This window comes from Aquarana catesbeiana, linkage group LG02, assembly GCF_042186555.1.
Source record: "Aquarana catesbeiana isolate 2022-GZ linkage group LG02, ASM4218655v1, whole genome shotgun sequence".
Lineage (NCBI taxonomy): Eukaryota > Metazoa > Chordata > Amphibia > Anura > Ranidae > Aquarana > Aquarana catesbeiana.
The window spans coordinates 597,881,955-597,894,601 of NC_133325.1; the positions used below are offsets into that span (position 1 = coordinate 597,881,955).

At 43.9% G+C, this 12,647-nt stretch overlaps 1 protein-coding gene across 4 annotated transcripts in view; it reads right to left on the bottom strand.

The window, feature by feature from the left end:
* Window positions 1–12,647, bottom strand: part of USP9X (ubiquitin specific peptidase 9 X-linked) — a 365,419-nt gene that overhangs the window by 34,835 nt on the left and 317,937 nt on the right. For all 4 annotated transcript variants that reach the window (XM_073616321.1, XM_073616319.1, XM_073616322.1 and 1 more), the window contains one exon: window positions 11,894–12,079. In XM_073616321.1, the coding sequence (XP_073472422.1) occupies window positions 11,894–12,079 (186 nt within the window). The remainder of the gene's footprint in view (window positions 1–11,893; window positions 12,080–12,647) is intronic.

The following is a 12,647-nucleotide window of genomic DNA, read 5'->3' on the forward strand; positions in this document are numbered from 1 at the left end:
GCCGGTGGCAAGCTGAATTTGGTAGCAGGCAACGGTGGCAAGTGACAAACTCAGGGTCCCCACTGATTGTGCATTATGGCAAGTTGAAATATTTCTTTTTTATTACAATGTAATAATGGAAATTATGCGCTGCAATCATCCTGACACCATATCAACCAAGGTACCGGGATGACTGAAGCGAAAACACCAGCCATCGCCCCGAAAAATATCGCTTAGACCCCGCGGGCCTTGGCATAATTTTCATTCATGCAGCCGGTCGCCAGTGTCAAAAAAAAGTTGGGGACTGCTGGCCTACGGGACTGGCACTGGCAAAAAAAAAAAAAAAAAAAAAGGTAGTCCAGCACATGGTAACAGCTCCTACAAATGGCACGCATAATTGATTTTTTAGCAAGGAGTACCAAGATCATGATCATTTAGACAGGAACCAATTACCTTACTTACATGTCTTTGGGGTCTGGCAGAAAACCCACACAAGCACAAAGAGAACACATACAAGGTTCATGCAGATTGTATCCAGGCCAGGATTCAAATCAAGGATTCCAGTTCGGCTTCATAGAAGTGCAAGCAGGGGTGCTAATCAGCATACAGTTGACCCAAGGTAACATGAGGGCCCATCCAATGCCCCTCACTTACATGGTACTCAAGTGTTGGACCCACTCCCCTATGTCCAGAAAGAACCAGTTGTGGAAGCTCAACTTCAAGAATACAAACCAGTTGTGGAGACTTGATTTCAAGAATACCACACCTTGCATGAGCACAACAGGCAGGACTAGAACACAAGAATTTCTTTTAAGTCAGGTTACAAATTGCCTCTCACCATAACAGGACCTCCTGTTTCTCAATGATGGTAGAGATATGCCAACTCTGTGATGTAGTCCAACTGGCTCCTTATTAGGAGACCTACCCAATAGCTAAACCGGTTATTTTTTGGAACTTACGAGTATAGAACAGGATATGAAATTCTCCAAAAGAAAGGGTATCCCAGAAGGTGGATAAAAGAAGACCTCTCTATATCCAGAGCTGCAAGACTTAAAATTCCCAAAGTTCAAGTGTTTTAACAAGGAATTGAGGTGGCTGCATTGCATAGCGCTAAACAGAAAGATGCATTAAGACCCCTTTCACACTGAGGCAGTTTTCAGGCGTTTTTGCGCTAGAAATAGCCTCTGAAAGCTGCCTCCCATTCATTGCAACGTGTGCTTTCACACTCGGGTGATGTGCTTGCGAGATGTTCGGAAAAGTCCCGCAAGCAACATCTTTGTGGCGGGTTGGGAGCGCTCCCAAAACACCCCTGCCCATTGAAAGCGCCAGAAAACGGGTTTTTTTTTCCTAGGTGTCCAGCTGTCCAGATCTTCCTATTCGACTACAATCTTTAAAAGCAGTCTCCTTCCCACTTATCAGTAGTAGTAGAGAACCTCTGGCCCAAGCTGGAACACATAATCAGAATATGGTTAGTCACAGCAGAATACTTTAAAACAATAAGGGCGGATTGCTGCTGTCCTGAAAGACTCCTGGAAAACAAGTTACCGGTAAGTCTAACTTGATTTTTCCCTTAATGTCTTTCAGGACAACACCTTGAGAGGATAAAAAAGAGACTTACCCACTAGGGAGGGACCACAGCCTGCAAGACCTTTCTGCCAAAAGCCTGCTCGCTTGCCGACAGAAGATCCAGTCTGTAATGACGGACAAACGTTAGGTAACTTGACCATGTAGCCACCTTACAAATTTGATCTGGGGTGGCACCAGCTATTTCTGCCCATGTAGTGGCCTGAGCTCTGGTAGAATGTGCTTTAATCCCCAGCGGAGGAGATAGCCCCGACTAAGAGTAGGTTGCAAAAATAGCGGATTTAACCACTTGACATCCGGAGGACGTCATATGACGTCCTCGACTTTCGGGGCTTATATCTGAATGATGTCTGAGGCTACAGACATCATTCAGATACCGGCATTTTCAGCCGGCGATTCCGTACACCATAAGAACGATCATAGCGGCTGTTCCGCCGCTTGATCGTTCTTACGGGCGGCGGGAGGGGACGTCCCCCCCCTCCCGCCGCCCTCCGGTGCTACTACCGACTCACCTCAGCGATCGGTGAGTCGGATAGCGGATCCGCCGGCGCCGGATGTTCACCATAGAGATTTCCGGCGGACCAGATGGTCGCCGGAGTCTCTATGATCGTTCGGAGGCCGGGCGCGATGTTATGACGTCACGCCCGGCCTCTGCATTCAAAAAAACGGCGCCGCTTCAGCTGTGAAGCGGCGATCGTTTTATTTTTTTTTTTGATTTTAGGCTTCCCAGCCTAGAGGTGAGATGTGGGGTCTTATTGACCCCATATCTCACTGTAAAGAGGACTGATCGTCTCATATTCCTATTACAAGGGATGTTTACATTCCTTGTAATAGGAATAAAAGTGATCAAAAAAAAAAAAATTTTTTTAAAGTGTAAAAATAAAAATTTTTAAGTAAAATTAACAATAAAAAAAAAAAAAAATTTTTAAAGCGCCCCTGTCCCCGTGAGCTCGCACGCAGAAGCGAACGCATACGTAAGTCCCGCCCACATATGAAAACGGTGTTCAAACCACACATGTGAGGTATCGCCGCGAACGTTAGAGCGAGAGCAATAATTTTGGCCCTAGACCTCCTCTGTAACTCAAAACATGTAACCAGTAAAAAATGTTAAAGCGTCGCCTATGGGGATTTTTAAGTACCAAAGTTTGGCGCCATTCCACGAGCGTGTGCAATTTTGAAGCGTGACATGTTAGGTATCTATTTACTCGGCGTAACTTCATCTTTCACACAATGCAAAAAAATTTGGCTAACTTTGCTGTTTTGTTTTTTTTTAAAGCATGAAACTGTTTTTTTTTCAAAAAAAACGCGTTTGAAAAATTGCTGCGCAAATACCGTGCAAGATAAAAAGTTGCAATGACCGCCATTGTATTCTCTAGGGTCTCTGCTAAAAAAACATATATAATGTTTGGGGGTTCTATCTAATTTTATAGCAAAGAAATGATGATTTTTGACATGTAGGAGCGAAGTGTCAGAAATGGCCTGGATGTGAAGTGGTTAAGCCATCTAGCTAATGACCCCTTTGATGCTTGGTGGCCCTTTTTTCCAGAAAAAGGTATAAAAACAAAGAGTCCGAAGACCGAAAATCCTTTGTTACTTTGAGATACTGTAATAAAGTCCTTCTTACATCCACATTTTGGAATTGGCTTTCTTTCTCCCCTGAAGGATTTGAGCAAAAGGTTGGAGGATGATCTCCTGCGACCTGTTGTGGGCTGACGCTACCTTTGGCAAAAACTCCGGATCGGTTTTGAGTATAATCCTATCCATGTAGATGGATAAAAAGGGTTTTTTAATCGATAGGGTGTGCAGCGCACTAATTCTCCTTGCCGATGTTATTCCAACCAAAAAAAGTCTTAAGAGTAAGATTCTTCAGTGAAATTGCTTGCAGTGGTTCAAAAGGTTCCTTTGTGAGGGCTTGAAGGACCACTGATAGATGTCAATTGGGAAAGTGCTTAGCTGGAGCTGGTCTGGATTTGATAAGTGCCTTGAAAAATCTTGTAACCAAGGGCTCAGAAGAGATTGGTCTTTCTAGAAAGACTCCTAATGCGACTACTTGCATTTTAAGCGTGCTGACTGACAAGCCTTTGTCTGCACCATTTTGAAGGAATTCTAAAACGGACACCCAATTCTCTACCGTTCTATTTGTCGAACGACGCCAGGAGTTGTAGACTTTCCAATATTTAGCATAGATTTTTCTGGTTACTGTTTTTCTACTGGAAAGTAAGGTAGATACCAAAGGTTGTGACCTTTGTTTCTTAACAACTGCTCCTCAGATACCAGGCGGTGAGGCTTAGATTGGCCACTTCCGGATGATGTATCGGACCTTGTTGGAGCAAGTCTTGCCGGAGAGGCAGCTGCCAAACTGGTTTGATTGCCATCTGCAGAACGGCGGTAAACCATGCCTTTTTGGCCAAAATGGAGTGATTAGAATTACTGCCACCTTCTCCCTCTGTATTTTCCTCAATACTAACGGGATTAGTTGAAACGGAGGAAAGGCGTGACCCAGATGAAAGTTCCAAGGATGTATTAACGCATCTATCCCCTGGGAACTGTCGTTTCTGTGAATGGAGAAGAAAAGCGGGAGTTGCGTATTTTCTTCTGATGCAAACAGGTCTATTTGTGGCTGGCCCCAGGCCCTGGTGATCATTGCAAAAACTTGCGGATTCAAGCTCCATTCTTGAATCTGTCTTCTGCTTAGAAAATCTGCCACGACAATTAGAGTGCCCTTGAGGTGGACTGCTGATAAGGACAACAACTGATTTTCTGCCCATCCTAGGATCTTTAATGCCAGTAACTGAAGGGTTTTTCTTCTTGTGCCCCCCTGCTAGTTCAGGTAGGCTATGGTAGTGGCATTGTCTGAGAGAACCTGGACATGGAAACCTTGAAGGCTTGGAGAGAAGGCATCCAATGCTAAGGCGACTGCCCTTAGTTCCCTCCAATTTGAGGACCTTTTCGCCTCTGCCTGGGACCAAACTCCTTGTGCGAAGTTCTGACCCAGGAGTGCCCCTCATCCCCATACGCTGGCAGGAGGAAAGTCTGAAGAGGTCTGAAATGTAACCTTGCCCATTGAATGGCTGGCATGGTTGAGGTTAGGGTTCCTAGGGCTGATATGACTCGTCTGACTGATAATGCCTGATTTGTCTGTAGGGAGGCCACAACATTTTTGACTTTACCTTTTTCTCTAATGGGAGAGAAACTCTCTGCTTCACTGAGCTGATTTGATACCCCGGAAATTGTACTTCTTGGGCTGGACTGAAATTTGACTTTTGCACATTTACGATCCAACCCAAGGCTTCTAGATGACTGCGGGCTTTTCCGAGGTCCTCTAACAATTTCTCCCTGGAAGGAGCAAAGAAGAGCAGGTTGTCCAGGTACGAAATTACAGCGATCCCCTGCAGGTGGAGAGGTGCGAGAGCTTCTGCCATCACCTTTGCAAATATTCGCGGGGCAGAAGAAAGGCCGAAGGGGAGGGCCTTGAATTGTAGGTGCAGAACCTCGTTACCCATATTTACTGCCATCCTTAGGAATTTCTGAGACTGAGGGGCTACAGGGATATGCAGATAGGCATCTCGAAGGTCTATCAATGCCAAAAAGCACTCCGTTGTCAATAGGTTTCTGATCGTCAAGATGGAGTGCATACGAAATCTTTTGTATAGGACCGATCTGTTCAGCGGTTTCAAGTTGAGGATTACCAAAAACATCCTGATAAAGCCATCCGTAATATATGGGAATAGAATCCCTGATAATGCTCCCCCTGTGGAACCTGAGTCACAAACCCCTGATTTATCGGATCCTTTAACAGGTTCTTCATCGCCAGAGCCTTTGTTGCATCTCTTGGTAGATTTGTTATAAAGTACCTTTCTGGGAGGCGATCCGAAAATTCTATTCTGTACCCTTCGGCCAGCATGCACAGAATGTACTGGTTTTCCATTATGCTTTCCCAATAAGGGAGAAAACCCTAAAGTCTTCCTCCCACCTGTAACTGGCTGTCATTGCGTCTTGCTGGTTCCTTTGCCCCTCTGCCCTGACCAATTTTTCTTTTTCTCTTGAGGCTTGTTTTGTTCCTGAGCCCTTTGAGGATGAAAAAAAAGTTTGACTGGTTGTTTCTTCTTCTTGACAGGAAAAGATTTCATTTTATCTGCAGTCCTGTCAAGAACTGAGTCCAAATCGGGTCCGAACAATAAAAAAAGGGACCCTTCATAATTTGTTTTTAGATGCTGCATCCCCCGGCCAGGTTTTTAACCACAGAGCCCTTCTGACTGAATTAGTAAGGGCAGCGGCTTTTGCTGTCATCCTGATAAGCTACAGCTGCTGACAGTGTTGAAAAGGAATCAAGAATTTCTTGCTTAGCAGAATCAGCTATTATATGAGCCTTAAGCTGATTCACCCAATACTCCATATTCCTGGAGATGCAAGTAGTTGCCATTGCTGGCTTGAGGTTGCCCATGATGAATTGCCAAGCCCTCGTCAGTTGTTGATCCATCTTTTTATCCATGGGGTCGGTAAAAAACCCCATGTCCTCAAATGCTAGATCAGTTGATCTTGACACTTGAGAAAAGGCTGCATCAAGTTTTGGAACCTTATTCCAGAGAGCCGCTGGGTCTTCATCAAAAGGGAACCTTCTCTTATAAGCCCTGGAGAAGAAAGGTTTTCTTTCAGGATCAGTCCATTCTTTCTTGATTGTCTCAGAAATTACTGTGTGGACTAGAAAGGTACGTGTTTTGGGCTCGCGTACATCCTGTCATGCAAAGACAATTCTTTATGCTCTTCCTCTAGGCCCAAAGTAGCATAAATTGCCCTCAAGAGGCAGTCTATTTGATCAAAAGACAACTTGTATTTGGAAGGCATATTCTCCAGCTCGTCCTCATCCTCATCTGATTCTTCATTAGAATGTGAGGGGGAAAGCCCTTCCTGGTTCAGAGGACCCACTTCTGCCTCCACTGCCAGGACTAACAGTGAGCCTTGAGAGGAATGCGAGGTAGTAGGCTGACTTGAGGATGGATTTCTAAGTGAGGATCTAAAGGATTGAATGGTAGCATCAAATTCCTTTTTGACAGATGCGATCAGATTGCTGCATGCGGAAGAAGCTTCATCCTTCACCAAAGAGTCAATGCATGCTTGACATAAAGCCTTTTTCCAGCCTTCAGGTAACTTAGTTTTGCATGAAGGACATTTCTTTTTAATCCCTGGGTCAGAGCTCTTGGCCTGCCATGATAAGGGAGAAAAAGGAAAAAGACAAACCATCCTTTTGAGTCAGCCTGAAAACCATTCAAGATGCTCACCACAGGTGCACAGTGAGAGAAACACCAAACTCATGTGCCCAGACAGGCTCCCACCACCAGGGGGGAAACGCACTCAAACCCCACTAAGAACTAGGGAGAGGAGAGCTAGAGACCCCACAGTAAAATAGAGCAGAACATTGTCTGCTCCTTACCTGGACCTGCACCAGAGCTATTCCTCACTTCCCCCCTGAGCTTTCCAGCGGAAATGACACCCTACGCCTGCTTGTAGGATGCCGCCCCCTTCCGGTTACCTCACTTCTGGTGGAAGCAGTACCTCTGACTGCCCTTCCCAAGATGGCGGTGTCTGGGAAAAAAAAACAAGATCGGACCAGAACTTCTGCACACCACCGCCTGGGAGCAGCATCCCTGGAGCAGTCCAGGCTCTCCCCGAGCATTGACGAGGGAGAAGGAGCCCATCCACCCAGCATTAAATCAGCCTGTGGAGACGGGAGGAACCAGCTCTCTGAGGCAAGTAAAAAAAAAAAAAAAAAAAAATAGAGTAGGGAGCCTGGCCTCACAGGACAGCACCTTGAGAGCTCCTAACGCCCCCATGTGTTCCCTCCGGAGGATAAGTGGGAAGGAGCCTCCTTTTAAAGATTGGTGGAGGTGTGTTTGCTGACAAGTGGGTGGAGATACTCTCTCCAAAATTGGTGGAGGTGTGTTTCCTGACAAATGGGTGGAGCCACTCTCTCCAAAACTCAAGGTGCTGTCCTGAAAAACGTTAAGGGAAATATATTTTAGGTTTATCTGACTAAACATTTTTTCTACACTATTTTTTTTGTCCTGACCAAACAAAAATGTACACAAATCCACTAAATATGCTCCTTAAGATTTCTACTTTAGCGAACAGAAGTTAAAGCTGAAATAAAATCCAAAAACACTATATATTTTGTATCAGGATTAGAGAACCAAACACCATTGTGTGATAAAGCTGAACTCCAGGATACTAGTTAATTTTCACCCCAACTTCTGCTCCAAATGTACATTACAAAAGGTGCCAATTTATATTAAATCTCAGTTTTAGGAGAAAAGTATCTTTCAATCTCGGATGTCACAGATACGAATTATCCAGACAGACTGGGTGGAAGGAACCGCACATTCATCGAACGCTTGCCATTTCCTAAATGTCTTACTGGACAATTTCATGGGTCAGATGGTAAATGCACCAAGAAACAATGTTTTACTGGACCTACTGATTACTAACAATACAGACTTGATCGCGGATATAGAAATACAGGGCAACTTAAGAAACAGCGATCACAGGTCAATTCATTTTAGCATAAATCACACAAGTAGGAAGCATAAGGGGAATACAAAGACACACTGAATTACAAAAGAGCCAACTTCCAGAAACTAAGCTCCTTGCTAGAAGATACTAAATGGGATAAAATCTTAGGAACAAAGAACATGGAGGAAAAATGGGTGTACATATTAAATAAGGGTATTAGCTAGTGCAAATTTTAATACATTTAAAAGAGCTAATAAAAGCCCTGGGTGGCTTAAAGCCAACGTAAAAATTCATATAAAAGCAAAGGAGAAGGCCTTCAAAAAATACAAGAATGAGGGAACAGCATCAGCATTCCAACTGTACAAAGAATGCAATAAGAAATGTAAGGGTGTAATCAGGGCGGCAAAGATAGAACCCGAAAGGCACATAGCGGAGGAGAGTAAGAAAAATCCCAAGAAATTCTTTAAGTACATAAATAGTAAAAGAGGGAGGACAGATCATATTGGCCCCAAAAAGAATAATGAAGGGATTCTGATTACAAAGGATGGCGAAGGTTTTGAATGTGGTCTTCATGAAGGAAACGGGGGCTCAGTAACCAAAACTGCAATGTTTATCCTCATGACATGTCACAGGAAGCACCACCATGGTTAACAGAGGATAAAATCAGGAACAAACTTGAAAAACTTAACATAAATAAGTCACCGGGACCAGATGGCATGCACCCGAGGAACGTTAAGGAACTCAGTCAAGTAACTGCCAGACCGTTGTTCCTAATTTTGATGAACAGTCTACTGACTGATATGGTACCAGCTGATTGGCTTTTCTCCAATGAAGCACCAATCTTTAAAAAATGACCAAGCTATATCCCCGGGAACTAGAGACCAGTTAGCCTAACATCAATAGTATGCAAGTGCTTTGAAGGGATGATAAGGGACTAAATATATAAGATTTTAGTAATGAAAATGCTATCATTAGCAGTATGGATTCATGAAAAATCATTCTTCCCAAACAAATCTACTAACCTTCTATGAGGAAGTGAGCTTCCATCTAGATCAACGGTCTCCAAACTTTCTAAACAAAGGGCCAGTTTACAGTCCTTCAAATTATAGGGGGGCCGGACTGTGGCCAGTGGGGGAAGAAAACGACTTGGCGTCAGTGGACGTAAACAATGCCCCAGCATTGGTATTAGGGGGGGAAGAATAGTGCCACATTATTGGTATCAATGGGAGGAGTAGTGTCCCATTATTGGTGTCAGTGGCAGGAATAGCGTCCCATCATTGGTATCCGTAATGGTGCCCCATCATTGGTGTCAGTAGCAGTAATGGCGCCCTATCAATGGGAGGAGTAGCGCCCCACCTTTGGTGTCATTGGGAGGAATAGTGCTCCATCATTGGTGTCAATTGCAGAAAAAGTGCCCCATCATTGATGTCCCTGGGAGGAATAGTGCCTCATCATTGATGTCAAGGGGAGGAATAGTGTTCCATAATTGGTATCAGTGGCAAGAATAGTGTACCATAATTAGTGTCAGCAGGAGGAATAGTGCCCAAATATTGATGTCAGTGGGAGGAATAGTATCCCATCATTGATATCAATAGAAAGCATAGTGTCCCATTGCCGGTACAAGTGGCAGGAACTATCCAACTATTGCTCTCTGTGTGGAGAAGAATATCCCAAGGGCCAGATAAAATCAAGCAAAGGGCCACATCCGGCCTCCGGGCCGCAGTTTGGAGACCACTGACCTAGATGAAGGCAGGCCCATAGATGTAGTGTATCTGGATTTTGCAAAGGCATTTGATACAGTTCCCCACAAACGTTTACAATACAAGCTAAGGTTTGTCGGCATGTACCAAAGGGTAAGTACCTGGATTAAAAACTGGCTACAAGGGCAAGTTCAGAGCATAGTGATAAATGGGGAGTACTCAGAATGGTCCAATGTGCACAATGGGGCCCCTCAGGGTTCTGCCTTGGACCAATCCTATTTAATTTATTCATAAATGACCTGGAGGATGGGATAAACAGCTCAATCCCAGTAATTGTGGGATAATACTAAGCTAAGCAGGGCAAAAGCTTCTCCGCAGGATGTGGAAACCTTGCAAGAAGATCTTAACAAATTAATGGTGTGGGGAACTAAATTCATACAGAAAGCTGCGGCAAGGCTACTTATGGGTGTCCCTTTGAGAGATCATATCACCCTCATTCTTTGTGCCTTGCATTGGCTGCCGGTCTACCATCCTATTCTGTTTAAAGCAGGTTGTATCATGTTCAAAATCATGAGAAGCCTTGCTCAGAGTTACCTCTGTTCACGCTTCTACAAACGAGTTCTAGGAAAATCACTTAAATCGAGCAGAAGAGACCTCCTCCACATCTCTGTGCCTAAGACCCTGGCGTGGTGGCCGAGCTTTCTCCCACCAGGGAGCCGTGCAGCCTCCCTGCTGAGCTCCAGGAGACCCCTACCATCTTGGTCTTTCGCAAGAAACTGAAGACTTAGCTCTTCACACAAGCCTTTCCTGCATAGCCTCGCTTGTTCTATCTCTCATGCTGCTTCCCTGCTGCTGTCTCCTCCTAGCCCCTGGGGTTTTTTTTTCCAGGGACTCCACCAAGCGCGTGGGAACCCTACGGGGTAAATGACTGCGCTATATCAAGGTGCCACTCAACTCAACATGGTAAATGAAGTTTAACGTGGAAAAATGTAAACTAATGCATTTAGGTGGCAAAAACACGAATCCAATCTACTTACTAGGGGTGAGAACCTCTGGGGGTCCTAGTATATGACAGGCTCAGCAAAATCATGCAATGCCGAGCTGCTGCAAGCAAAGCCAACAGAATATTGGCATTCATTAAAAAGGGAATTAACTCCCGAGATAAAACGATAATTCTCCCACTCTACAAGACTCTAGTCCGGCTGCACATGGAGTATGCCGTCCAGTTCTGGGCTCCAGTCGTCAGGAAGGATGTGCTGGAAATGAAGAGTCCAGAGAAGGGCAACAAAGCTAGTAAAGGGACTGGAGGGTTTTAGTTATGAGGAAAGATTACAAGCCCTGAACTTATTCTCTCTGGTGATGAGACGCTTGAGAGGGGATATGATTTCAATGTACACATACCGTACTGGTGACCCCACAATAGGGATAAAACTTTTCCACGAAAGGTCATTTAAAAAGAGACATGGCCATTCACTAAAATTAGAGGAAAAGTGCTTTAAACCGGAAACAGTGTAGAGGGTTCTTTATGGTAAGAGCGGTAAGAAAGTCGAATTCTCTTCCACAAGCTGTGGGTTCAGCAGGGAGCATAGATAATTTCAAAAAACTATTAGATAGGCACCTAAACGACCACAGCATATGGGGATATACACAATGCAATATTGACATAAAAGCGCACGCGCGCACACACACACAGGTTGGACGGAGTCTTTTTCCAACCTTACCAAATGTGTGACAGCGTCAACTGGATATAAATGGCTATTTTCATGATGCTATGGGAATTGGAGCTAGGCATAGGTGTTAATGTGGGCGTGACTGGTGGGTGAGTATGTGGCATATGGCAGGCATAGGGAGGGGGAGACAGGTCAGGAGTTTTTGGTCTGCTAGTCAAATATGATGTACTTGTGGGTTGAGAGATTACAATTTTCCAGGCGTGTCAATCATAGGGCACAAAGCAAGTGGGCAGGTAAGACCGAGAGATTGAGGCTGCCTAGTCCACACATCACCGCAAGAGGCAATGCTCACTGACAAGCAAACTACTGCAAATTGTTGAAAGGAAAGAAATATTTGCGTACATTAGATATTTAGTTTAGCTTATAATTTAGATCTCTGTCATGAGGACTTACCATTAATAGAAGACTGCATACGCGATGATACATCGCAACAACGAATTAGCTGTGACACTACAGTGTACAATTTGCCCAATTCAGCATACTGGTATTTGATTGGAGGACCAGGCCCTTCATCCATTGCTACTAGCATAAATGTTGCAGGCACATTGAGTTTCAAAAGCTGGGTCTTTTCTTGCATGCCTGAAAATGAAAGCAAAACATGCAGATTGCTAGTGATGTAATTTACACATCTAATCATTATAATGGGATTTAAAGCTATTATACATTAGCTTCTAAAACAAAAATCACAAATTAGCTAAACATAGTCTGCAAAATGTACATGGGGCACAAGCATTTGTGAATTTCAGTGCCAAGTAGAATCCTCTTTGGAGGAACATATTACTTTAAAATTACTATTGTAAAGTAACACCTGAAAGTAAAGCAGTATTAAACCTAAAGCAAAAATGTAATAAATTTCTGTTCACCAATTCTTTGATGTGGTGGCTGCATTGGTTCTTTAATAAGGCTTTATTCCTTTATTTTCACCTGGTGATACAGCCAACAATTCTGTTCATTTTTTAACTTACTTTAAACCAGAACTTAATCCAAAACAGTTCGATAAACTGGTTCTAAAAAGCAGGTTTTTTTTTTTTTTACCTTAAAGCGGAACTTTACCCATTGCAACTTGATAATAGGATTTTTATAACCGCTTACCTGTAAAATCCTTTTCTTGGAGTACATCACGGGACACAGAGCCACAGTAACTACT